The sequence below is a fragment of the Eumetopias jubatus genome, unplaced genomic scaffold, assembly GCF_037043125.1.
Source record: "Eumetopias jubatus isolate StellerSeaLion01/CBP00866 unplaced genomic scaffold, mEumJub1_p1.0 scaffold_2, whole genome shotgun sequence".
Classification (NCBI taxonomy): domain Eukaryota; kingdom Metazoa; phylum Chordata; class Mammalia; order Carnivora; family Otariidae; genus Eumetopias; species Eumetopias jubatus.
Window position 1 is genome coordinate 38,577,673 of NW_028274808.1, and position 27,337 is coordinate 38,605,009.

The following is a 27,337-nucleotide window of genomic DNA, read 5'->3' on the forward strand; positions in this document are numbered from 1 at the left end:
TGACCTCTCACCTTAAGAACTGGGCCCCCGTGGGTCCCAGCGCAATGATCCTGCTGGCCAGGCCCTCCTCCTCAGCCAGCGGGGGCGGCGTGCTCAGCTTCTGGGGCTTGACCAGGCGGCAGGTGATGCGAGTAGGTGCGGCGCACGTCCGGGGCGGGATCACCACCCGCAGGCCATTGTGACGACTGCCCCTCATGGAGCCTCCTCGGGCATCCACCATGAAGCTCACCAGAAACCTACGGCACAGGCAGACCCGTGTCGGGCTTCTGTGCACTCTCTCTGAGACAGGGAGAGCGAGGGCCCAGAAGCCACGAGGCCCCGTCACAGGGGTCACTCACCCTGTGTGGACAGGGCTGGCCACTGGGCTGATGTTGTCTGAGGTCTCTGTGGCCGGGCTGCTGGGGATGAGTGAGTCTTCGTCATACTCCTTAGATGCCTGAGGAGGAGAGAAAGGCCAATGGCCCCATCACTTCCTGGACCACGGGAGCTAGTCCCGCCCAGCTGGTGGTGTTCCGGGCTGGGGAGGCTTGGGAGCATCTCCTTGCCAGAAAGCAAGTGACCCAGAGGAAGTATTCCCACACACACACCACTGACCCTTTTGGGACAAGGCTTTCCTGGAGTCGAAAAGGAAGCACAGACTTCTTCCTACCACCATGGCTTCTCCTTGGCTCCTTTTAGGTCCCACATCTACTGCACAAACGGCAGACCCACCCGCTCTTTCCTCCAGCCACATCCCAGTGTGAAAACCCTGTTCTAGGGAGCTTGGTTTTCGAAGACTCACCACCGGAGCCATGCACCATCACCTACTAGCTACTTAGCTCAGGCAAGTGACTTATCTTGCAGGCATCTGAGATATAGGAGGTGACCAGAGCAGACCCTACCCTTGGGGGGCTTCCTGTGGCCTCATCTGCAAATGGGATGGTCCCTGCCCCTCAGTGACGCTGTGGTGGCAGAGACATGGGGTTGCCACACATGGGGCCTTGCATATCACAAGGACTCAGGAAAGCCAGCAGGGTCTGCATCTGGCCCTCCGCCCTTTCTGGGTTTATTCCCAACTCTGCTCTCACTCCCAGGGGCCTGATGCCCTTGCCCCTCTCTGTCGCTGGTCCGGTCCACCCACCCTCACACCTTGCCTCCTACACGAAGCTTTCCCATGACTCTAATCCAGAAAGCTTCACGCGGCACGATCGAGCACCAGGACAGGGATTCTTCCTGCATTCTGGGTTAAGTAGCTTCAGATATCTGAGCCCACCCTTCCCAGTTGGCCCATCTGCTCCTAAGGGGCAGGCTTGGGTCTCACAGTTCTACGTCGAGCCCGGAACAGGGCACGGAGTAGGAATCCAGGAATACCCGCTGGCTTGAGTTCATGATTTAGCAAGAAGCTGAAGAGAATGGGTTGGTCACAGAACAACAGGACATAGGCTGACTCGGTGACTTTCTAGTCTTTGGCGGCATCCGGGGAATATGCCAGAGCTGTGCCAGGGCCATAGTTGACCCTATCTCCCAAATGCCTCCACGTGAGTGACAACAGCATCACAGCACTGTGACATACCCTAGCATGGAATGGCTGATGGGACAGCTTCCTAGCTGCCTTGTCCCTGCACGCCACCTCTGTGCGGGGCTATGGCTGCTGCCGTCACACCCGGAGTCCCGGGGTGGCGAAGGCCAAGACCGGCCATGGCTGGAGATGGGCCATGCCCGGCTTGGTTACCAGGCCTCAGGGCAATAATCTCCAATCTCCAAACGTCACACTGCTTTTTATCCTAGAAAACCCCCTCGCCGTGGGGAAAAAAAAAAAAGGGGTACCAAATAGCATACAATGAAATCAAGGGGAATTAAATTGTTTGAAACCACCCTACTGTTTTTTGGGACAAATTCAGGTGGCATCCAGGGAAGCCGCAAGTTGGGGACTATGATGACTAACAGTCCCCCTGGGAGCACTCTCTGACGCCCCTTCCTGTCTGCATTGGTCTTTTCAGCTCCCAATAATCCCTTGAGGAAGGGGAGGCAGAAACTGTCCCCCTTTACAACGGATGTGCAAGAGAGGAGGTCCGTTCCTGTGTGTGCAGCTCGGCCTCAGCTGCCTCCCCAGCACCGTGACCCGCTGCGGGGGCACCGAGCCTGTGCCCAGGGTGGGGTGGTGGTGGCTGTGGCCGGGACAGCACGGGCTTTGGAGCCAGAATTTCGGAGCCTCTCTTGTGTCTGGACGAGCGTGTTTTGCACACTCTTGGGTCCTCGGAGGCTCCTATCATTCATATCTGGGGTAAGAACTCGGGCAGCATGGGGGTCGGCAAGGGACACGTGGAAGCAAGGATCTAAGAGCTTGGTAAGCGCCACAGGCTTTAGAATTCGTAGTTGCTATTGTACTGCAGGTCATCTCAAAACCATCACTGTCCCGGGGTACCCGCTCTCTGCCGACGGGAAAAAAGAGAAAAGGTGCTTCTTACCTGTTCCGGCTCTTCCGATCTGATCACCACTGTCTCAGGTGTGACACAAGGGATCCTCGGGATGGCTGGAGATTCCACCCTATATGCCCAGAACATTGGGAAATCAAAGGGATGATCCTTCTAAGTGGCCCCCATCTACCACGGGAGGCCTAACAAAACAGCTCTGTACCCCCGTGATAACCTCTCCCACCTGCCCCCGTTGCTGCACCCCAAAGCGCCCATCACACAGGCAATACTTCACAGCCTCGCGCACAGACCAGCCTCTTCCCCTCGCCTCAGAGCCTCTCCCCGGGGCCCAGCTGACCTTCACAAGCCAGGTGAAGGGGCTGCCTCCTGCACGAAGCCCTCCCTCACACTTATCAACTCCTTCTCAGTCTCACAGCCCTTACTGGTAGGATCCTCACTCTGGCCTTAACATCTCATTCTCTAGGTGTGTGTGTTGTAACCCCACCAAATAAATCGGTCAGTTTTTTATGAACGATCAAGTCTCGTATTTCTTTCTAGCTGATGTGCAGTAAGTACTAATGATGTTGAGTTTTGGGATTTATATTTTATCCAATAAATACTAACTGATTAACTATTCTGGGGTTTCACTTCCCACTGGTCCACTGCCCTGTTTAGTAGAAGCTGTGGGACTGAGCCGGCACACGTCTATTTTTTCAGAAAACACTGAGGACTTGGTGTTTCTACAGAGTTGTCGCTTTTAGACTTATTTGCCAAACCTCCCTGTGTGCCGAGGGACCCACATGGGAATAACTCCCTGCAGGGTGAGGGAGGGATGTGTTCCAGGCAGACACAAACCCTCCGTGGGTCTCCCTAAGGTGCCATGATGACAGAGGGACATGGTCAGCGTGTGAGCTTAGCTTGGTCACCATTGTGAATGTGAACCTTCCTCAGGTGACCTTTCTGGTGGGAAACTGGGGGTGCAGGAGAGGGAAGGGCTGTGAATAGGAGACCGAGAGAGGGAGGCAGAGAGTTGGGAGCAGGTCACGGAAGACGAAGGGACACACACTGCCGGACAGCATGCCATAAGGGGGGGCCTCTGTGTCCCCATTTGGAGGTCAAGGCACAGAGCTTGCTGATCCTAAGGATGCCACAGTCTGACCACCCAGCATCCCATCCCCGTTAGTGGCACACGTGGCGCCTGGCCTTCTGCTCGGGCCTCCCTCTCCTCTGTGTCCCAGAGCTGGACCTGCACGTCCACGGTATGCCCGCTCCTTACACTTGGTCCAGCTTCGGCACGAAATCCAGCAGCTCCTTCTCTTCGTCTATATCCCTGGAATCCTGCCTCTCAGCCTTGGAGTCGAGTTCTTCCCCTGAAACCACACAAGCTGATGTGAGGGACACAATGGAGATTTCCTCTTTCTTTTTAAAAAAGTGCTCTCCCACTCCTCTCAGTGCTGGCTCCCGAGGAGTGGAGCAAGGTCCTTGCTGCTCCAAGGGGACCACTAACAGCATCTTCGGCCAGTCCTGTTCCTCCAGCGCTGGTGCCCAGAGCAGGGCAGCCAGCTCCTCACAGCTCAGTCTACGCCAGGCTTTGTGGAAGACAAAAAATACAGCCCAGAAGGGACTGTCTCGGCCTGACAAGTCGTACCTCACAATAGCCCCCGCAAGGTATGCAGACACCAAGGAAAGAGTTGTTTCTGTCCTTTGCCACAGGGCACACTGCAGAAGGGTCAACTACAGTGGGACTGAACCCATTCATTCTGAAGGGCTCTAGGCTTTTTGGCAATGACAGCAGCCGAAACCTCATGATTTCCTAAGTCCCTTCCCAAAAGGTTCAAACTAAGTCTGCAAGCCAGACTGCCTCTTTGTGTCTCTCTCCTTGCTTGGACTGGAGTGGGAGCCCTCGACCTTGCAGTGTCCTTTCCTGTCACTTGGTGGTGAGTGGCCTGGCTCTGTGATCTGAAGCTGACAGAATGGAAGAACGGCTCATGCAGTTATGATCACGAACACGGTGGCATGGGCACAGACACGAAAATGGAGAGGCGGGAGCCACCCGCCTGGGCATGGATCTTACGGGCGCACATCTCCTGTTAGAGTCAAGCTCCTGGCTCCGAACTGTTAGCCATCGGAGGAGGGTAGAAAGCAGGAATGGATTAGTGAGAGCTGGGATTGCTTAGGGTGGGGTGCACTCGTGAGAAAGGGCCACAGGGAACAGAAAGTGTTTCATACCCATGATAGTTATATGAGCGGTTCCTGGAAAGCAAAGAAGAGCCAAGTTTAAGAAAGGACAGGATTGAAGTCAGTTAAAGCAAGAGGCATATCATTAAAGGGGATACAAAGGGAGCTTGAATCATCTCGCCAACACGGTTATACCACCAGGGGCTGGAGGGAGAATCCAGACCAACCCCACCATTTTACATCACAACGGGTCCCCTCAGACTTCCGTGAAGAGATGGGCTTATGTGGGGCAGGAAAAAATACTAAAGCACTCTGTGGGTCACAGAAGCTGAAACTCTAGTCGTTTCATAATAATAGATACACTCCAAGACTTACTGACCCACGATACACTCCAAGACTTACTGACCCACGATGGGGTCAGAAGTGTAGCTTGCTAAGAAAAGATTCTTACAGAATTTAAATGAATAACTTCTTATTTGTTCAAAGCACAAGGAAAACCTCAGGCAAAACTTTATCGCAGTTTTTTACAGTCTGACAGTTGATCTGAGTAGAGTCATACTCCTTGTATTACATATGTAAACACATATATTTATGAAACTTCACGGAATTTTGTATTTTAATCTCTGAGATGTCGATTTTTCCTTCTCCTAAAATTACACTAAAGGAGTGTTTTTGATAACACACAACATCATTAAAAAGCGGGTCTCTCTGGCTTTGGTACAGACCTGCAGACTGAGGCTGTGCAGCATGGCAGGTAGCCGGAAGCCCCCAGTGAGGGAGGGCTCACCGTCCCCTGTGCTCCCTTCATCCTGACTTGCCCCCGCTTTTTGTTAATCCCAGACTTTACCTTCATCTTCAGAGACATCCAGGATCTCATCTACCGTCTCAGGGAAACTCAGCCGGTGCTTGTCACTGGTTAACTAAATTGAGAAAAAGCAGAGAATTCAACCCAACTAGAACAGTGGGCCATTTCACTGATCCAGCAGTTACCTGGTTATGACTGTGGAGGAAGGAAGTGGGAAAGGAGGTTTGTCTTTGCCCTCGGCCTGAAAGCTCAAGTCTGGCAAGGGGGCAAACAGGCAGCGCCAGCTTCCTATCGCCTTGTCTGCCCCCACCCCATCTTGCTGTTTGACCCCCCTTAGCTCTGCTCACAGCCCGAGCCTTCTCGCCACTAGGTGGCAGCACAACTCCGTGCGATGGAGAACACTCTCCCCGCGGGCCCCAGCCCCGCCTTGGCGTGGTGCTTCCTACCCCGTCTCCAGAAGGCGCTCCTCTTTTCCCTGAATAACCCACAGGGGCGCCCTGTCAGGCTATGTGTGTCGGGGGTGGTGGGTGCAGTGGAGAGGCGGACATACCACAAAACTGGGTTCATCCGTGACCACCTTGAGCACGTCTGTGACCGAAATGTAGCCCAAGCGCTTGGCTATTGCCAGAGGTGTGGTTCCATTCTGGGAGAAACGGCAGAGAGCGGATGACATCAGACAAGGAATGGACTCTGGGGGTAAAGCATTGCCCCTTTTACACAGACCAAGCTCACGTTCTAATTGTTTGGAAGGGTCTAGGTGGACACGTTGCACCTCGGAGCCCAGAGCAAGGCCCCTGCACATGCGTGAGCCCAGACGGGTGTTAGCAACGATGCTTGCAAAGACCGGGTACGGAAGAGAGGAGGGCAGTGATCCTTTAAATCTGGAGCACTGAGCACGGGAGTTTTGAAACGAGAACAGGGGAAATCCTGCCGGGACATGCCAAGAACTGCCAAGAGGGAACCAAACCGACCAGAAGGAAAGGGTCCGGAAAGCACCATATGCAATTCTGGAATAGGAAAGTGATGAGCAACGCTGCTCACTGCTCCCAACACCGGTTCTTTGGGTGTCAGTTACTGAGCGTTAAAATAGTTAAAATAATCCATACACACTTCAATGAACTATGTAGGCCAATCAGAAATCACAATCACCAGAAACAGGGGAGGGGCGTATCTTCTACTCCTATTTGAAGAGACAGAGCTACGTGGAAGTAAATTGATGTTGAGGCTTTATTTTTCTTTTGAGTTCTCCAGTCCCAGGATGTGCCCTGGACCCCGTGCAGATTTAGCTCCGACCACAGTTATAAATTTAGCAACCACATCTACAGTCAAACGTCCATATGCTTTCAGAGCTGGATGCGGCCAGGAGGAGATCTAGTAAAGCCTTCAGGGTGTCGGATGAGGAAGCCCCACTCAACCATGATCCCGATGTCAAAGACAACCCTGAAGCCCTGAAACAGCAGGAACCACCTGAGACGTTTGGTTGTGTGCACTTGTACTCTATTGACAGCAACTTCACATAGTATAGAAAGAGTTTCAAAGGTAATATTTAAATAAAGGTAAAAGGGGGAGGGTAAATGGTACTTAAAAGGATATCCTACAGGGGCACCTGGGTGGCTCAGTTGGTTAAGCGTTTGCCTTAGGCTCAGGTCATGATCTTGGGGTCCTCAGATCAAGTCTGCTTCTCCCTCTCCCTCTGCCCCTCCCCCTGCTCTTCCATTCACTCTCTCTCTCAAATAAATAAATAAAATTAAAAAAAAAAAAAAAAAGGATAACCTACAGTTCACCAGAACCTACAGTTCACTGCAGCCTGCCTAGGCCCCAGACGGGCAGTAAGGACAGGCTGAGCCTCTGTGGTCAATAGGGGTCTCACAGGGCTGCCTGTGAGAGCGGTTTTCCGAAATGAGGAAACTGGTGGGTACTTACCGAGCTGACCTCGTTTGGGGAAGCACCATTTTTGAGAAGCAGTGTCACGATGTCTGTATGTCCTTGTTGGGCCGCCTGGTGCAAGGGACTGTATCCTTGCTGTAAAGCGAGGTGACATTTTGACAGGATTAACTAGCTATGAGAGAAAGAACTGCCTACATATTACAGAGCCTGTCTTCTATGCGCAACCCACAAAAAATGCATTTTCCTCAGTTCCTCCTCCAGGGTCAAAGCTTAACATTGTGGCAGAGCCCCAGGCACACCAGAGTAACTCTGACTGCACCCTAATTTGGCACTTAGGAAGCATAGAGGTCAGCTCTCCAGTGTTCCCATACCTTCGTCTTGGCATTGACGTCTGCTTGGTGCTGTAGCAGAAACTTCACCACCTTGATATTTCCATAATGACTGGCCACGTGGAGTGGAGTATAACCCATCTGAGAAGCAAGAGGTGAGAATGAGTGAGCAGGGGGGCTGCCGGGCATCCCCAGAGCCACTGTGGCTGGGCATTGCTGCAATCCTTAGAATGGCTGTTCAAAAGGGAGGATGGCCAGGAAGCCCGTTGGAAGGCTAGCAGCTGCCACAAGGGGTGGGGTCCACTGGCTTGGGGAGGAACAGGGCTTGGTTTCAGACAAATGAAGTTTGAGATGCCTGCGAGCGCCGAGTGGAGATGCCAAGTAGGCAACTGGAAAACGGACACTGAGCCCCATGAAGAGGTCTAGGCAAGGAGACACCTATGCGAGGTGCAGGTCCTGCAGACGAGAATGAGTGTAGAGAGAAAAAGTGGGGCCCACATTCCGAGGCAGCACATAGAGGGAGAGACAAAGAAGAGGAGGTGTGAGGAGACAGCAGGCAAAGCTGGGGAGCCACAGGTTAACAGAAGCCGGGGGAGATCAGTCCAGAGGGAAAGAGCCTCCATCGCGCCGTCTGCTGGGAAGGGGGCTCCGACGGGGACTCGTTGTCGCATGGAGGTTGCTGCCAACCTGGGCAAGGGCATACTTATTTCCACTAGAAAGGTGAAATCCCACTGTCCAAAAACCCCACAAAGGCTGTCCAGGTTACTGAGCTGTAATGGAACGGAATGTATAGGAACTGGTCATTGCTTGAAACAACCAGGTTTGGGGTATTACTGACTACTTAGAGCTTAGGCTGCAAAGGAGTTCATTTTCGAGAAATCCGTTCTGCTGAATGGTTGGGTGCTTCCCTACAAGCCGACAAGCCAAGGTTCCCTGAGCCCTTTGGTCCTAAGTGTCCCTGAGGAGCTGGTGCCAGATCCCAGAAACTATCTTGAAACAGACACTGCAGGCTGGACCTCAAGCAACAGTATGGCTCTGGGACCCCCAATTCTAACTCACACTATAGGGTCTCTCATGCAGGACCCCAAAAGACCTAAGTGGGCCCAAAAAACCTCAAAGATCCAGAACATTGTTGGGTTTTAAGCAGATTCCTGGTGAAGCTGCAGACAGTTGGGGATCAAACAGTTGCTAGATTTTTCTCAAAGAGACTTCAATATCACATGGTTGATCGTCAGTCTCCCCCAGCCTCCTCCTGACCCCTCCACACTGGACTGCAAGTCCTCCAGGCAGGTCCCCCACTGTGTGCTGTGCACTCTGTTATCCTCAACTATCCCCACAGAGCTTCTTGCACACAGAAGTGGTTCACAGAAAGTTGAACTGGATTTAACTAATTGCTGGAATAAAAGGCCTGAATTTTCAAGCGAATCCACAAAAGCCTGACATTTCGACACACTGCTCACATAGACTAGGTCATAGAATCATGATTAAATGTTCCTCTTAGTTTCTCACTACAGAGGTTCAAAGGTCTAGCAAACTTTCCGAAGTTCCCCACCGGAAAGCAAGATCATTAGGACCGGTGTCTTCAAACTCCACTGCCGCCCCTAGGAAGTGGCAGAGAAGAATGGGCTGCTGAGCCCTTGGGGTTTCAAAGCTCTGCGAACAAGCCGCCTCTGAAACGGGAGGGAGTCTGGCGCCGGGCAGGACGAGGGTGCGCACAGGGGAGAAGGGAGGCCAAGCCAATGTTCTGGAATTAGATAGTGGTGATGGTGGCCTGATTCTGAAGGGAGACACAAGCACGAGCTGCCTGCCTTACCCGGGTGGTGGCGTCCACCGTGACACCGTGTTTGATGAGCACGTCTGCCACTGGAACGTGGCCTTCTTGTGCTACCAGATGGAGGGGGGTGAGTCCGCTCTGGAAACAAAAAGAAGTTCATCACCTTGTGTCCAGTAAAGAACCCTGGGCCACCGTGAAAGAGCACTGAGGCTAGGAGCCCAACCTGGCTGTGCAGCCACCAAACAGCTGTGGGACCTGGGACGAAGCTCTTCCAGCTCTGAGCCTCTATATCCTTATCTAAAAAATGAGGTGGTTTAGCTAAATTAGAGGTCAGCAACATTTTCTGCTAAGGCCCAGATGGTCAATAGTTTAGGCTTATGTCTCTGTCACAACTACCCAACTCTGTCAGTTATAGTGAGAAAGCGGCTATGGCCAACACGGAAACACACAGGCACAGCTATGTTCCGATAAAATTTTATTTATACCAACAAGTGGTGGGCCGGTTTTGGCCCACGGGCCCTAGTTTGCTAACCTCTGAACTAGATAAACTTTATGGAACTTTCCATTTTTAACATTCCCTACTTCCCTGATTTAAGATAAGCCTCAGATCCTACTTTCCTTACCTAGAACAGAGGTTATCACTGACCTATCTTGAGGGCAAAGTAAGGTTCACTTGAGAAAACACACTGGAAAGCACAATGTGCCATTTAAACGTGGCACATGACTAGCACCTCACAACCCATCCCGCGCTGCCAAAGGATGGATGAACCTGCTGGCACTGAAAATGCCATATTCTTGGGAGTTCTCACCACACCTTTCTCAGGAGGATAAGGATGCGCCAGAGATATGGCCTGGTTTGTGCACACTCACACCAAAATGTCGGAAAAGTCTTCTCTCCCCGGTACCTTACTCAGTACGCTCCCCTAACTATGGGGCAAACAGAGCTATGATTCCTCTGCAGTTGGAGTCAGGGGGCAGGGCCTGTCCCCTCTCCAGGGTGGAAGGCCCCCCTCGGCCTTCTGCACCTTCCTGCCTGCTGACCAGAGGCCCATGAGCAGTAACCCTCCCCAGCCGAGGCCTGAGCAGGCGGGCGGGTGGGGTGGAACAGTCCTACCTCAGTCACAAGTCTCTGGGTGCCTTGCCTGATTCTTGGGATAACACGGTAATTCGCTCCCTGAGGTGGTGCATGGGTGAGTGAGGATGTCTCCAGTACAGAGAATCACCATCACCCTCATGGGTCCTCACAGAGCCTGTGTGAAATGGCATGGCACAAGCAAGAAACGAAGCATCCAATCCAATATAACGGTCCTGCCCCTAACAGTTCTCTCCTGGGGGTCACCTGTCCAAACCTGTGCAAAAAGAACCAATGGATCTACAGGGTTTTAACAGATCTGCTTACCCTTAAAACGCTTGCCTTTCTGAAACCATTCCCTCATCATCTAAAGAAGTGGCTCCTTGTATTGGTTCCATGATATGAAATGTCCAGAATAGGCCAATTCAAAGAGGTAGTAGATTAGTGGTTGGTGAGGACTGAGAGATTTGGGGGACATGGGGAGTGGCTGCCAACAGGTATGAGGCTTCTTTGTGGGGTGATGAAAATGTTCTGGAATTAGATAGTGGTGATGGTGACCCGATTCTGAAATATACTAAAAATCACTGAATAGGACAGTTCAAAAGGATGAATTTTATTGTATGTAAATTATATTTGAATAAAACTATTATTTAAAAAAAATAAGTGATTCTTAGTCTTTCTGGAGTCATGCATTCCTCTGAGAAGGTGAGAAAAACTATGAAGACCTCGCCTAGAAAAATGCTCATGTGCCCGTCCTTCCAAAATGCTGTGTACAGTCTTGGAAGTACTTGTACTCCTCCACCAATAGTCCCTGGGTTGGGAACTGCTAGTTTAGTGTATGGGTGGGCATTTAAAATATTCTCCCACAGAAAAAGAATATTTAGTACCAAATTACTTACTACATTCCTGAAGGTAGACACTAGCCTATATTTGGAAAAGTGTACTATGGATTTTAATATTGATCTTTTTTGCAGACCCTTAAATCAATCTATTTTGAAAAGGCTCTGGCATCAGGTAGGCTCAGGGACATGCAACCTGGGGAATGAGCAACCTTTCTGACCCTGTTTATTCATTTATAAAACTGCACTCAGTAGGTGCTCAATATTCAAAGAGAATAACTGGTTAGCTACTACAAAAGCGTTACCGAACCGGCAGGGCAAATTTGGGAAGCCGTGTTTACCTTGTTCCCCAGGTTGCCATTGGCTTGTTTCGAAAGTAACAGAGCCACCATCTCTGCGTGACCCTCTTGGGCAGCCAGGTGAAGGGGGGTCACACCTTGCACCGACTCGGCATTCGCTGACCCCCCGTACTGCAGCAGACTGCGGGCCACCTCCATCTGGTTCTGCTTGGCAGCAATGTGCAAAGGGGTGTAGCCATTCTGAAACAGAAGAAGCATCGGGAGGCTGGTTAAGAGAATGCTGAGTGGACAGGAATGAGCAGAGGCCTTAAATGTTAAATCCTCAGAGGGAGGGTGAGGCCTGCTTCTTGGCCTGCTGGACACCCACTGAGCAGAGCTGGAGTCTCCAAGGAGAGCAATTGAAGTCAACAAACAAACCAAATCCCTTTGATTTGGAAGGATCCAACACAACGCGCCTCCCCCATCCCAGCCGGCAAACATCCTGTGCCGCTCCTCACCCCCTATTTTCTGTATTCAAGCTCTGACAGACTGCTCTGCAGGGCGTGCTCTGCCACCACAAAAGCTAGGATCCAAGCAGGCAGCTCACGGAAGAACTGGCAGGCTGGGGAAGTAAATGAAAGGCTCCTGTCTGCAAGAACCACTCTGCCCCCACCCCCCCACCCCACCCCCGATAGTTCATGAAGGAAAAGGATCCTAACCCTCGTCTTTCCCCGTGCAACAGCCCGGGCTCCCCCTGGGCTTGCGGGCAGGGACTGCTGGTGTAAGGGGACAGGTGTCCCTGGCAAGGAACTGGGGATGTGGCGTCAGTCCTCCTTCCACACTAACTAGCCAGGTGACTGGAGAGTCAGTGACCTCTAGACATCCTTATTTTTAACAGGCATTTATAGCGGATAATGACATCCAGCGTGTTCTTTTCTTGCAGCTGTTGGATGGATAAAATATGATAATATATGTGAAGGTGTTTTCCAAAATAAAGATATAAAAGTAATAAACCTGCGTACGGTTTTGCAGTGCGCTGGTTTACAAGATGTTTGAGGCCATGACAAGATGAAGGAGCCTGGCCAAAAGTAAATCGACTATGACACCATATACTGTTTATTCAGGGGCTCCTCTCTCTCTCTCTCTCTCTCTCTCTCTCTCTCTCTGGTAGGAAGACCTTTTCCGTGAAGGAAGCAGTACATGGGTTTACAAGCCAGAGTGCGCCCCTCGTCCTGCTGCAGACAGATGAAGTCTGATTTGGTCATCACTGTTAGAAACCCCTTTCACCTACATGGTCCCTTGTACAGCAAGTCAGGTAGGCATTTTTATTATTATCTCATTTTGTGGCTAAAGAAGTCAACTCTCGGCAAGGTTAAGTGCCATATCTCATGTCACCGAGTAAATGAACAACAGGAAATCCATGCCGGCCTTCAGACCCCAGAGCTGAGGTTCTATCAGCTGGAAGAGTGCTTCTCAAACCACAATGTGTACACAAAGCACGCGCGATCTCGCTCAAATGTAGACTCTGACTCGGAAGTTCTAGGGAGGCCCCAAATTCTGCATTTCCAGGTGAGGCTGAGGCTGCTGGCCCAGGGACCACACTTTGAGTAGCGAGGCCCCCACACATTCAGGGCTAGAAGAGAGGCCAGGCCTGAGGACTCTGAGCTGGACCCATACTTTCAAAGCCCACGCCTGCCAGTCCCAGAGCGCATGGCATACAACATCTGGTTTCCCCACCTTGGCCAGCATTCTTCCCGCTACCCCAGAGCACTGAACCTCCCCGCCAGTGTCTGTCAGACTGTGCAAACCAATGTTTCTGATTCTGCCGGGATCACTGATCAGGAAAAGGAAAGAGGAAAAAAGCGGTCTGACAGTATAGTAACATTCCAGTTTTATAGCATTGGAGGACAGGGAAAGAGCCACTTGGAAAGTGGACTTCGTGGGGAAATGAAAAGTTGTAATAAACCCAAAGAATTAAATTGAATTAAAAAAATCATTTCCTTTGAATAATTATGTGAGATAATTCATTTGAGTGTTCCTTTAAAAAAAAATGAGAATACGTTCTTTTTAGGCTGTGTTCCCATAACGAGATCAACATTTTGATTATAATATTAACTAAACAAATAATGTTTGGATCGTATCAACAGAAAGCAAAGAAAGAGGTGTGGCTTGCCGGATGAAGCCTGAGATTTGGAGCCATCCCCAAAGGAGATCACTCTCTGTAAGGGGAGCATCAGGGACCGCTGTCCATGGGAGGAGCGGGGATGAGGCAGCTAAACCCCTCGCCAATGCCCAGTCTGTAGCAGGTATCCACAGCATGAAAGCAATGATTATTAGGACTTCTTTGAACAGACAAAGGGCAGAAACTGGAGCGAGCTGCAGTATTCTCCTAGCGGTATAATCAGGAGTCCAGGTCACTTGGGCAACTGGGGGTGTGCACACTGGCAAAAGCAGCACCCTATCCTGGCAAAGGGCACCCTGGTGTTGGAGGCAGCTCAGGCCAGGTGACCCTTGGTTAAAACTGACATACACAGGAGAAGGTGGCCTTCTCAGAACAGAGACTAACCCTCTGCGCTTCCCTAAAAGCAGGATTAAAGGGAATGAATGACCTTCTGTAGGTGACAAGGACAGGGGCAGCCAGGTAGAGAGGTTAGGGAGGGCTGTGTGCCCCGAAAAGGTCTACTTCCCCAAGGAAATGAGCTCATCCAAAAGAATCCACTGCTGGAGAGAAATCTCCCTTAAATGTTAAAACAACATTAGCATCAAAATTAGAAGGGGGAGGGTTTGGTTTGGGTGCAGAGAGATTTGCATGTGAAATTCTACAAAATTGCCAGACTACTTGGGAAACTATTTTTTGCCATGGAAACAAACCCCATCTGTACAAGGTTTGTACTTGGATAAGGTTCTCTTTAAATACCATGAACCTGGCTCCAATTTCTTTTCTATAAAGAGGGGAGTGAGGAGGCAGGGAGTCCAGCTCTTTATTTTTAGAGGCAGGAGTAAGCCACATCTTAGCAGGGCCGCATGCTCCGTCTACACAGTGACGTGGGCTTGCTACAACAGCGGGGACAGGAGCCCAAGGAGACAGAGGTGTCTGGGAGACGCTGTTGTCTCCAGCAAAGTGATGCTGGAAAATTCAGATGAGCATCCGTTCTGAGGAGGGGAGACAAACTGAAGGCCCGCACTGATTTTCCCTGGCTCGGGCTGTGTTCCCACTGAAGTCAGCAGGTGTCAGCTGTCATCACAGACCAATCCCCCCCCCCCCCCCCGGAGGCTCCTCCTGCCACGTGGCTGAGGACTGGGGTGTGCTCTCCCCGAAATTATCCTGGTTTTCTGAGTCTTGGCTGCCCTGTAGTGAGCTCCCCGGAGTGCAGGGACCATGGGTGCATCCTTTGTGTCAGAGCCCTGCCCCCACCTCTCCCCTTCCTCCCCTGTGTGACCATCAGCCCCCTCCCCTCACAAACAAACACTGCCTGCTCTCTGGTCCCACACAGGCCAGCCTGTCTCCAAAAATGATCCTCATGACTAGCTTTATCCCTTCACCTTGTACTAGCTCCCCGCCACCCCCTCCCCCGCCCCGAAGTCAGATCTTACATAAGCAAGCCCAGTCAACTCCATTTACTTGGTTCCCCTGAGAGGCAATGAACCTGCTACTCGGGGCAGCGTCCTTCAGGGGCGGGCACACTGGCCTTATGTCCACCATGTAATATATGGGGGTGTGCCTTGTTGCAAAAACACCTTGATGTAAAAGTCTGAACTCATACGAGAAATACATTTGGGGGTGACTATTCACGTTTGAAAGAGGCCCCCCACTTCAAGGTTATGGCAGGGTCCCCCGCAACCCTGGATAGTTCTCCAAGTGGGGCCATTGTGCCAACAGGTCTCACCACCCCCGGAGATTCCTGGACATGCTGACCCTTGACAGCCGGCTGACAAAACGCAGCTGACAGAACTCAGTTGACACACAGTCGTTGGGGAACCCATTTGTTGTGTAACACGAATCCCACCTCTGTGAGGTAATCTGTTGCTGAGAAGTGGTACCCCTTTCCCACCCCACTCCTGGTCTCCAAATAGCAGCAATTACAGCAGGTAACATTTGTGTGAGCGAGGCGAGATCTCTGAGGTAAAAATAAAAGCAAAACAGGAAAACCCTCCCGCTGCTCCTGGAACAGCCCCTGCTGACGGGGCGGCGGTGGGCCTGCCTTGCAGGGGCCGTGGCCCTGAGCAGGTCTGGGGCTGGAGCCCCGGGTGTGTGGCCCAGGGCGGGCTTACCCAAGCAGGGCTGTGCGGGGAGCTGCCCCGGGGAAGCAGCAGCCGGACGATGTCCAGGTGGTTGTGATGGACAGCCACGTGCAGGGGAGTCAAGCCATTCTGCAGGGAACAAGACAACAAAGACAACCACCTTCACTCAGCTGGCTTTCCACTAGCGACCCCTCCAGCTATCTATCGACAGCACCGCTCGGGGCTCTGTATCGCTTCTTTTATATATGGTGCCCGCTGGTTAAAAGGCTTCCAAATCCAGTCTTGATCTGAAGTCACTCCAGAGCATAACCCACCAGACCCGGGGCTACCTCTTTGTTCTGCAGGGCCCCGAGGGCCGTGGGCGGACAGGCCCAGCACAATCAACACACTCGCTCAGAGAAGGCCACCAGGTTTTTCTAAGAGCACAGGGCCCTTGTCAGAAAGGGGGTCTAGCCAGAGCCCCTTCCCCCTGGATGGCCGCCCACTCAAAAGATGGACACAAGAGGCACAAGTAGCGAAGTGTGTCCTTTGCTCTGGCCTCAAAGCTGAGACAGGGCGGGAAGTTCAAGCTCACTTTTCCGGCCGCATTTGGATGCGCATCTCTTTCCAGCAGGAGCTCTGCCACCCTGACCTTGCCATACTTGGCCGCCACGTGGAGAGGGGTAAATCCTTTCTGAGGAGAGACACAGGCTGTCAGAAGCGTGGGGCGTCAGAGCTGTGCCCCCCCCCCCGCCCCCAGAGCAAGAGCCCACGGCAAAGGAGGCATCCCACCTTCACCGGCATGGAGACACCAGCCACGTAAAGGACACGATTTCTGATCCCTCCCAGAGGCTGGGGCCCAAGAATCAGCAGGTTTCCTCTCCCATTTGCCACCTGCACCTCTGGTGATGGCACATATAATAACCATCCTGTGTTGTTACTCCACTACTCGCTAGTTGAGGGCAAGGGTTGACTAAGATTCATCTTAGTCCTTCTTGTATTCCCAGACCCGATTTGTCTAGAGCTAATAGCCAGTCCATGATAAGGGGATGAAGGCTCGGTGGGTGGACGAGAAAGGACAGTTTTACCACCTTTCTGGGGAAGGACGACACATCGGGCTCACAGATGGCGGCCAGTCTGGGGTGCCGGCCCTCCTGACTGCTTTCAACATCATCCGGGCCACACAGAGAACCAGGCGGGAGTGCCCATCCCGCACCCCAGGCCCAGTGGTGACTAGCCAGGCCCCTCTCCAGAACAGGGGGAAAAGGCTGTACCTTGGTCATGCATGCCTGGGATGCTTCCTTTTCCAGAAGGGCCAGGGCCGTCTCCACATGGCCCTCTCGGGCCGCAATGTGCAGGGGGGTGTGCCCGGCCATGGTGGCCAGGTTAGGACTGGCATTATTTTCTAGCAGGAGCTTCACCATGTTCATGTGGCCGATGCGAGCCGCACAGTGAAGCGGGGTCTGGTCATCCTGGGACCCAAAGTGAAAACAAAGAACAGGGCATGATCTTAAGGTTTCTTCATCCAACTCTTCACTTTACGAAGGACGAAGGTGAGGCCCAGAGAGGGTAAGTGACTTTCTCAAGGTCACACAGCTAGGAAGATGAAGAGCTGGAATTCAAATCAAGTCTCTGAGTTATAGAAACAAATACGCTCTCTCATTTCATCCTCACAACGACCCTTCAGGTTAGCTGTTATTTCCACTGAATTGCCAAAAGGCTCAGCCTTCCCATCTGTAAAATGGGAACAATAATCTACCTCATAGGGCTCTGGTTGGGATTAAGCAGGTAGTGTATATAAAATGTTTCACACAGTGTAACAGGCACTCTTCCTGTTTCCCAAGTCACGTCTGAGCAGCAACTTGCCTTTCTGCTTGAATGGGGTCGCAGGAAAGTCTAAACTGCTGCAGGGGAAAGGTGACTTTCTTCCCACCCTTGCTCCTCCTCCTCCCCTGATACTGAAGGGGTTCAAGGCTAGGGTCTCTGTGCTGTCGGGCCCAGCTGGGGGCCTCTGTGCGTGGCCCAAACACAAACCACAGTTCTAACTCTAAACAGAGCCTCTGTCATCAGTAGAGTAGGAAAACCCAATCTTGGGCAAAGCCCATCGCCTTGCACATTCAGTAGCAATTCTTACTGTTCCCTCGCCCAATCCCTGGAGAACACTTTTTACAACAAGGAGGCATCTTCCATTTTTTAGGTCAAGTAATTCCTGACTGGTTTTCATTGGTAACATATTCTCCAAAAAAGTTGCCTCTCTTCTTACACCAGGACTGTAACCACCATGAAACCCTTTCAGCCCCCAAACCCTGCAGGCCAGCCATGCTCTTTGGGCTTTCATTATCCCAATGAATAGGATAGCTCTGATACAAACATATCTCCGGCCTTCTCAGAACCCCTGCAAAGCAGAATCTGAGCGTTCAGGGCAACCACCGTGGGAATGATGAGGAACCTTTGTGCCAGGCCTCTAATAAGGATGGATTTCTCCTCATTGTGCTTGAATCGCTTACATCCCAGGATCCTTCTGGCCTCCAGAACTCACCTTGGCCTTGGCATTGACTTTGGCTTTGTTCTGGAGCAAATATTTGGCCACTTCCGTGTGTCCTGCTCTGGCTGCCATATGTAGTGGGGTCTCCACTTTCTGTAAAACCACAGAATTATAGAAATGTTAATCCATGCCGAGTTTCCAAAAGGACACACGCAGAGTTCCAAAGTGCCAGCCTGGAGTAACTTGGTGGGTTTTCGTCCAAGAGGTGGAGTTGTCCCAACAAGCAGCTACTTTAGCCTTTAGCCTGCTGACACCTAGTGTGTGTGTGTGTGTGTGTGTGTGTGTGTGTGTGTGCGCGCGCGCGCGCACGCACACATATGTACATGTTTTAGGTATACTTAAAAGTAAACCTCAGAGCTAATGAATGCTAAAAACTATAAATGAATTCCCAGATAACACAGAAGTTCCCAAATTATCCTCTAAAAGAAAACTCCTAGGACTGACAGATGTGTGATGAATTTAATTGGGAAAGGCTCAATATATACACATATTCTCCCCAAACCTGCAGTCTCTCCTATTGCGAGAATTCTCGTTCTCTCCCCAGAGAAGAGACCTTAGGATCGGTAGCTCATCTCCCCTCTGAGCTCTCAGTCGAGAGGACAGAGCGCTTGCTCTCCCCAATGGGCTTACCACATTGGAGACATTGGGTGATGCCCCCCGCTGTAGGAGGTTCTTCACGATGGGCAGGTGCCCCATGAAGGAGGCCACGTGGAGAGGTGTCAAACCAGACTGGAACACACAAGAGAGGAATGAGAACAGAGGAGCCTTTTCCTGCTCCTACAAAGAAGAGAGAGCCAGATGAATCTAGTGCTTTCTTGTTTCTAGGGGCTCCAGAATGGTTTTCTAAGCAAAGGGAGTTAAATGAGATGCGTTTTTCTTCCAGGAAAATGGGTGGAGGAAAAAAGAAATCACTGCAGGGTGATTCTGTGTGCTTTACAACTCAAAAACTTGCATCTGGTCTTGGAAAGCTTCCTGAAACTTGACCCATGTCCCCCTGTCTCGGTCACCCAGTTTATTCCTTCAAGCAGTCTGGACTTGCATACACACACGCAGTCCTGCAGCCACATGGAGCTAAAAAGAACAACTGTCCAGAAAGCTTTTGGAGGAAGACCCCGGGCAGGGACCATTGGTCTGTCTGTGGAGTTCTCCTACCTCAGTGACAGCGTCAATGGAGGCCCCCGTCTTCAGTAGCAGCTCCATGACACGGATGTGGTTCTTCTTGCAGGCGATATGTAAGGGGGTAAAGCCATTCTGCAGCCCCACACATAGGGAGACAGACAAGCAGGAACTTACAACACTAGGCCGAGGGTCCCCCAGACCCCCCTGCTGATGAAAAGGCAACCTCTGCCCACTGCCTGGACTCCGGTTACTGTCAGTCGCCCGAGAGGCAGCTGGCTCCCACTTTAGGCACCAAGCACGTTCCTGAACGAGTTGTTTATAAACCTTTTTTAAAAATTTAATCATATTTTTGGATGCACAAAAAGGGCCTGCTGTTTTAAGTTTCCTTCAGGGGAAACTGACAGTAAAAAGCACTTTTTGTGAAGCGAATCATGTTCCCTCTCCCCTGAAACCACTGATCATTTTTAGTAAAGTGGATTTCGGGATAGCAGCTCTGCTGTGTACGTCAACTCCACAGGGGCTAGGGAGTTTTATTTGTTTGTTTTTGTCTGTTTTTCCAGGGCTTTACTCTGATAGGCAGTGATTCTCCAAGTGGGGGGAGGGGATTTTGTCCCACCCGACCCCTGGGGGACACTGCTGATTGTCACCACCAGGGGAGGAGGGTATCAGCACCTGGGGGGGGGGGCAAGGATGCTGCTAAACATCCTACCAGGCACAAGCCAGACCCCCACAACAAGGAATGTCAGACCCAAAATGTCAGTAGTGCTGAGGCTGAGAAATGCCCCAGCTACCCCAGAATAGTCCCTGGCACGTGGCAAGAGCTCAGTGAAAGCTTTCTGAATGAATGAAGGAGCCATCCTTGCGAGACCTGGAAGCTCTCCTGCCTTCTAAATTCTCCCCTGTGGGAGCAGGCAGAGAGGAGATGGTGGTCAAGGGCATGCTCTGTGCAGAACTCTGACCCCACCACACCCCTGACACTGTCCTGGGAATGCCTGGCCTGGGGCAAGAGTGAGAGGAGCCAGAGACTCTAGGCAAGAACTCACTTCTACACCAGCACTAGGAAAACTCTAAGTCCATGAGCAGAGGAAGGATACTTAGCTCAGCCCATTTCACTCACCCCCCCAAAGCAGATACAAAAGTCAGGCAGCCTATAAGGAATCACTGTTCTGCAGCACCAGGCTGGCTTAGATGGAATGGCACCCCAACCCACACACATACCGCGGAACCGCTTCTTAGTGAGGTCTCCTGGGCCCAATCCCCCCCTCCATGACCTCAGCCTGTCATCGGGGTGCAGAATGGGGAGTGTGAAGGTCACCATCCTGCCTGTGTGTTGCCATGCCTCTTGGGCCCTAGCCAGTGCCACCACTTTCCAGGTCCCAAGTCTCGGGGGTACCTCCAGGCACCCTGGCCCTTCCCACCAGGCTCAGCCAATGCAGCTCTGGTCCTGCTTCCCTTCCTTTGCCCCTCTGGTGCCCTCTCTAGTGGCCTCCCACTCACCAGGGCTCTGGAATTCGGTTTGGCTCCTTTATCCAAAAGGACCTTGGCTACTCTGTGATGGCCACAGTGGGCTGCCACGTGGAGTGGGGTCAGATGGTCCAGGGTGATGTCGTCTATCTCTGCGTTGTATTGCAATAGAAGTCGGACACAGTCAAGGTGGTCTCCCTGAGCCGCCATGTGAATGGGGGATAAGCCATTCTGGAAGAAGAGGGAGAAACAAGCGGTTGCAAAGGAAATTCAAGGCGATGACTCCAACCTCGCTTCCTACTTCTTCCTTACACGATGCTTCCACATCTGGCCCCTGTGCTCATGCTGGTCTCTGACTCTGCTCTCCTTTCCACCTCATCAAATCCTCTAAGCCAGCTCCAGCCAGGCCCACCTCTTCCGGGAAGCCTTCCCTGACCACCCTAGACTTCTGTGGGCTTTTCTTTCTCTGTCCCACTCACTCGGACTTCCTCACAGATTTGCTGAATTGTGTCTGTAATTAACTTGTTGGGTGTGTGTCTCCATACTTAGCAGCCTCTTAAGATCAGTGACTGTGCGTCCTGTCTCTCATATGCCCCACAAGCTCCACACGAGCACGAAACACACAACTGCGCTTTTGCATGAATGAATGACCACAATTTGGAACTCAGATCTAAATCCCTCTGTTCTTTGCTCCTAACAAACACACATCACTTGAACAACTTCCTTAAGGACTCTGTTTCTTAGGTAGCAATCTCTTTTTAAAAAATAAACGAACAAACATTAAAAACAGAGGAGACTCTTTACTCGATCCTTCACACATTAATTCAACAAATATTTATTAAGCGATTAATGAGCACCACGTATGGGTTAAGCTCTGGGGAAACAAAAGAGAACAGACATAATCCCTGGTGGAAGGAAGCTTGTGGACCCATAGGCAAAGGAGGTAGAAACAGATAACATTGTTGCCATTCAGTGTGGTAATATCAGGGAAGGCAAGTTCAAAGCACAGGAAGGTAGAGCTTCCAGGAGGGAGGATGGGGGAGAAGGCTTTCAGAAGGAGGTGGCCGGGAGCTAGAACTTCTCTAGGAAGACAGAGGGGAGGAACCTCCCAGCGAAGGGAGCAGTGTGTGCTGTACCACAGAGGCAGAGATCCTTTGGGAACTCGGGGAGCTCTATCTTTGCATTTAAAGCTGCAGGAGGGCCAAGCCTGATGGGGGCGTGGAGCTGAGCTCTGGACAGGCAGGAGCAGCATCATGACAGTTTGTGAGCTCAGGAACTGGGATGTTAGCTTTCAGAAAGGGACCATGAAAAGATTCTCAGCAAGGGAGACACACAGTCAGGCTGCGTGACAGCTAGTATCCGTGTTATGGGTGGAATTGTGTCACCTCAAAATTCACATGTTCAAGTCCTAACCCCAGGAGCTCAGAATGTGACCTTATTTGGAAATCAGGTCACTGCCGATGTCCTTAGTTACGATGAGGTCTTCAGGGGGGCCCTGAAACCAGTATGACTGCTGTCCTCATAAAAAGGTGAAGTTTGGACACAGACACTCACACACAGAGACCATGCCATGTGAACATGAAGGCAGAGGTCAGGGTAATGACAAAGGAATGCCAAAGATTGTGAGCAACCACTGGACGCCAGGAGAGAGGCTTGGAACAGATCCTCCCCCGCCCCCAGCCTCTGAAGGTACCAGCCCTGCTGACTCTGATCTCAGATTTCCAGCCCCCAGAACTGTGGGGTAATGGGCCGCTGTGGTTCACGCCACCCAGTGAGGCAGTTTGCTACTGCAGCCCCGGCAAACTAATACAGGTAGTTGCCACTCAGAATTTCACAAAGGTCACACCATACTTCCCAACTGAAAAGTGGGAAGTCCTCAGTGAAGAACCTGGCCTGCCGCCTGTATTTGTAAATAAAGTTTTATTGGAACACAACTGCTAGTTTGCATATCATCCGTGGCTGCTTTCCTACTACAATGGCCGAGTTGAATCGTTGCAACAGAGATCGTGGCTTGCAAAGTCTAAAAATACTGACTACCTGACCCTTTAGAGAAAAAGTGTGCCGCGCCTGATCTAGCTAATAATTAGAGCTATACCAAGGGTCTCCCGTGTGACAGGCATTGGGGTACACATCACACTGGTTCAGTTAGTAGTATCAGCATCCCCGTTTTTTAGAGATGGGATTTGATCCTGGGTTGGCCCAACCTGAAGCCCTGCCGAAAGGATGCTCCTCGTGGAAAGGAAGCTACGAACCTTGGTTTTGGCTTGGATGGGTGCCCCGTGGTCCAGCAGGATCTCTGAGATTCGCACGTGCCCATTCCGAGCTGCACAGTGGAGAGGTGTCAATTCATCCTTTAAAAGACAGAGTCCAAAAGAGAAAGCCCCAAAGGCACCTATCAGAGCCACCGAAGGGAAGACTGCCCGCAGTACCCCTGAAACCACCGAAGCGAGGATGCTTCCTTAAGGACCAGCCCGACTCCAACCCATCTCGTTGTGTCTCCTGCTGCCTCCTGGCTCCCACTGCAGGCTGTTCTAGGATAATGGAGGCCCAGCACCAGCCCATCACAGAGAGCCCGCCACACCAGCAGGGTCTCTGGAAGGCAGAATTCCCTCCCCTGGCCCCGCCGCGGAGCTCACTGGCACCCACCTTGGTCCTTGTTTCTATCTGGGCCCCGCGGTCCAGCAGGAGCCGCACCATGATCACGTTTCCCCTGCGGGAGGCGATGTGCAGTGGCGTGATGCCGTTCTGGAAGAGGAGGCATAGACACCTGTCAGGCTGTGGCATCTTCCTCTCGAATGCAGCTGCTCTGCCCCCCATGCCCGTGTCCCCCCAGCCTTGCAGTGGCAGCAATGCAAGAAGCCACTTTCAGCCTACTCTTTAGGACACTTCTCACTTAAGAACAATCTCAAAACCTATGAGGACAGGACGGCATCCTGGTTAATCGCAGCAATCTGGCCGAGCCCTGTCTCCCAGCGTCATCACAACAGACTGGCAGAAAGCCCTGCCCTCCAGGCTTCCCACCTTGAGAGCGGGCAAATGGAAACTGATGGGTAGATGATCAGATACCCATTAAGGAGGAGCCTTAAGAGACACCAGGGCTGTCTCCCCCAAGGGCACTCGTGCCATAAGGAGGAACCCCGTGGTGTCACAGTGAGGGGCAGACAAGCCCAGAGCCCAGGCCCGAGAGTGGGGCCTGCCGGAGGGCCTTACCTGGGGCGTGAAGTTGACACTGGCACCCCTGTTGAGGAGTAACTGGGCCACATTGAGGTTCTCGTAGTGAGCTGCGATGTGGAGGGGGGTGAATCCCGTCTGGGGCACAACAGAGGGGGACAACTTGTCACAAGCCATGCTCTGCCATTTCCACCTCAGAATAAGGACAGGGATTCTGGAAATGTTGGCAGGGCCCAAGGACCCGAGACGGAGAGGTTTGCTGAAGGGGTCGAGAAAGGCTTTGCGGCAAGTCATATTCAAAGCTGGGTCCCACCTCCAAGGGCCCCCCATTGTTTGTTTTGTGGTTCCTGTGGACAAACCACAGACTAGCATTACCTCAAACTCGGCAGGGCCCACTTATGTGAACGGTTACTTACGAAGAAATGTTAATTAATGAACAAAAAGTGTTACTGGGGCCATGATCTTCACTCTAGAGATTGTTTCAGCCCCCTAAAAGGGCGTGGCGACTCAGCTGGCTGGCCAAAGTGGTCCTTTGGGCCCCTTGGTGGGTCGTCATCATTCTGTCCCATAACCTGAGACCATGCCTAATCCAGTCAACAGCCTCCCAGATAAAACCCAGCAACCGTGGGGTGGAGGGACCATGTGAATAGCTCAGGGCAATCCACTCCCACTATAGAAGAAGTCATCAACAAAACAGCCTAACTTACAGATAATGGATCGGCAGTGACTCAGAACATCTGACAGCTAGAGGTCCAAGCCCCTGGGGAGCCCTCCCCATTCTCACCTCCCCACGTAGGGACACCTCCCTTCCTCCACCAGGGGCCAGCCAGGAAAAGAGGGGCATACATTCTAGAACACCACCTGCCAGATCCCAAAGCCAGCCTGCCCTGGATACTTTTCTGGATGACCAGGAGCAACAAGAACATTCCCTGCTCCACACCAAGCACATTTTCCTGGGTGTTCACTAGGGCGTTTAAAACTCCTCCAGGTCACTAGTGGGAACCTGGAGGCCCCATGGGGGCTGGTGGTGCTCCGAGTGCATGGCTGGTGCCGCCTCCAGCCACGGTGCATTCTCAGGGAACGGCTGGGGGTCAGCCCTATGGCTCCGCGGCCAGGGAAGGCCGCCCTCACCTTGGAAAGCACGTCAGGGTTGGGGTCATTCTGCAGCAGCACTGCGGCTGTCCGCGTATCGTCGTTGCGCGCCGCGATGTGCAGGGCGGGCAGGCGCACCTTCCCTTTCGTCCCATAGTTGATGAGGTGGGCCACCACGTTCTCGTGACCCTGCTGCAGAGCCACTGCTAGAGGAGTGAAGCCGTCCTGGCCACAGGAAAGGAGGAAAGATCCATTTGCTCCGACCCTACCCGACCACTGTCTTCCAGGCAGGACGCACGCTTTCACACCTCAGGGCTCTTGCTTGTGACGGGCCCTCAGCCTGCAATGACTTTCTTACCATTCAGAGCCCTCTTTATCTGTCAAGCTCAGATTAAATGCCACCTCTGCCTTAAAGCCTCTCTTGGCCCCACTGTCTTTCTCTGCAATCTCCCTGAGCGCAGAGCCATTCATTTTCCTTTATGACTTGTTCCCAGTCTGACTGCTTGGAGTGCTCCTTGCCTACCCTCCCTTGCACCCTTCAACATGGCAAAGGATCATTCATTTCTTCATTGCACGAGTATTAGTAGCACCTACCAAATGCTAGAAACTATGCCAGGACCTGAGGATTCGATTGTGAGCTACTGTGATTAATATCCTCGGTTATATGCCGAGGGGCACAGGAGCCCACGAACTGGCGAAGCAGAATGAGCACAAAGTCACCTAACTGCTGAGTGTTATAATGTTAGTAGTCAAGAGAAGCTTTGGCTCTATCTAGTTCAATTTCATCCTTTCATCAATGACAAAACTCAGGACCAGAGTTGACGTGACTCATGGCTTATGGCAGGATCCTTTCTCATTAGGGTCCGGCCTTCAGTGGTGCTTAGTGTGGGAAGAACAAGCTTGAGTCTGATGTCGTTTCTCTGGTATGTGTCTGGGCATTCCTCAAGACCCATGACTCTGTCTCTTCTTCCCTCGCATAGCCTGGCAGCACCCGGAATTAGTGCAGTGATCAGAAGGTAGAGAGCACGCAACGACACTCTACACTGCGACAAAGGAAGTCTTTCAAGCCACGTCCCAGGTGTCCTGCACCCGGGGGCGTCCAGTAGTGAGGACATTTGCCCCAGGTACTTACTTCTGTGGCTACATTCTGATTAGCTCCATTTTCCAGTAAAAACTTAACCACTTCCAAGTGATTCTCTTGTGCTGCCATGTACAGGGGTGTAAAGCCTTTCTGTAGACCAAGAGCAAAAGTCATTAACATTCACCCACAAAAGGAGAGATGCTAAACCCGGTGCACAATCCTCTCAACTTGAGGACAGCTGTCTCTTCATCCTATTTTCACCTAGCCCACAGGGCCATGTCCCCACCAATATCTCCTGTTGGAAAAACAGGCTTTGAAACGGCTTAGTGGGATTATTACAAAAGGCCACCAGGTGGGGGCGACAGTCCATGGACAACAGCATCTTGCAGGATACACACACACACACACACCCTCTATTTTCACTCCCTTCCTCGTGAACCCCCCATGTCCCACCCACCCCTAAACAGGCTTTCTCTCCCCAAGTGAGCCATAGCTAGATATATTGTTTGGCTGGTTTAACTGAACAGAGATGGGGCCCTCAATGATCAACCACATCATTCATAGAATATGCAATAGAAGCATGAAAACATAGTAAGGATGCCTTCATTACTGCTTAGAGACACACTGCCGATTAATCTAGACCATGCGCCCGCAATATTACAGAAATGCAGGTGGAGAAGAAGGGCAATGCCTGGGACCCCAGAGGACCATTACCTGTGACTGGGCGTTGACATTGGCGCCATAGTTGACCAGCTCCCGGACCACCTCATCCTGACCGGCGAGGGCGGCGATGTGCAGAGCTGTGTTCCCTTTCTGAAACACATGGGGGAGAAGAAGCAGACGAGGTTTCCCACTGGGCTGTCAACGGTACCGTGACGGTCAAAGGTAAAGTCACCATTAAGGGTACACTAACAAGGCTGCGGGTTGGGGTGGGGGACAGTGGGCTTTCTTTAGGGCCAAAAGGGGTAGACAACACCCATGAGTGTGCCTGACCCATTATACACCTTGAAATAATACCAAAAGCCCAAGGAGGAAAAGCCTTCCTGTTTTCCACACAAAAAATCACGCTAAAGAATAAAGAAGCCACTT

The 27,337-nt window shown here is 51.8% G+C and overlaps 1 protein-coding gene across 3 annotated transcripts in view; it reads right to left on the reverse strand.

The window, feature by feature from the left end:
- The window catches only part of ANK1 (ankyrin 1), a 136,011-nt gene that overhangs the window by 41,374 nt on the left and 67,300 nt on the right, over positions 1-27,337 (reverse strand). For all 3 annotated transcript variants that reach the window (XM_088020968.1, XM_088020967.1, XM_088020966.1), the window contains exons 4-26: positions 26,963-27,061; positions 26,300-26,398; positions 25,207-25,392; positions 24,115-24,213; positions 23,551-23,649; positions 23,157-23,255; positions 20,938-21,135; positions 19,474-19,572; positions 18,952-19,050; positions 18,316-18,414; positions 17,051-17,248; positions 16,372-16,470; positions 15,828-15,926; positions 11,619-11,816; positions 9,406-9,504; positions 7,635-7,733; positions 7,300-7,398; positions 5,927-6,019; positions 5,419-5,491; positions 3,670-3,763; positions 2,448-2,526; positions 339-436; positions 12-236 (exon numbers count right to left, since the gene is read on the reverse strand). In XM_088020968.1, coding sequence (XP_087877094.1) covers positions 12-236; positions 339-436; positions 2,448-2,526; positions 3,670-3,763; positions 5,419-5,491; positions 5,927-6,019; positions 7,300-7,398; positions 7,635-7,733; positions 9,406-9,504; positions 11,619-11,816; positions 15,828-15,926; positions 16,372-16,470; positions 17,051-17,248; positions 18,316-18,414; positions 18,952-19,050; positions 19,474-19,572; positions 20,938-21,135; positions 23,157-23,255; positions 23,551-23,649; positions 24,115-24,213; positions 25,207-25,392; positions 26,300-26,398; positions 26,963-27,061 — 2,729 coding nt within the window. The remainder of the gene's footprint in view (positions 1-11; positions 237-338; positions 437-2,447; positions 2,527-3,669; positions 3,764-5,418; positions 5,492-5,926; positions 6,020-7,299; positions 7,399-7,634; positions 7,734-9,405; positions 9,505-11,618; positions 11,817-15,827; positions 15,927-16,371; positions 16,471-17,050; positions 17,249-18,315; positions 18,415-18,951; positions 19,051-19,473; positions 19,573-20,937; positions 21,136-23,156; positions 23,256-23,550; positions 23,650-24,114; positions 24,214-25,206; positions 25,393-26,299; positions 26,399-26,962; positions 27,062-27,337) is intronic.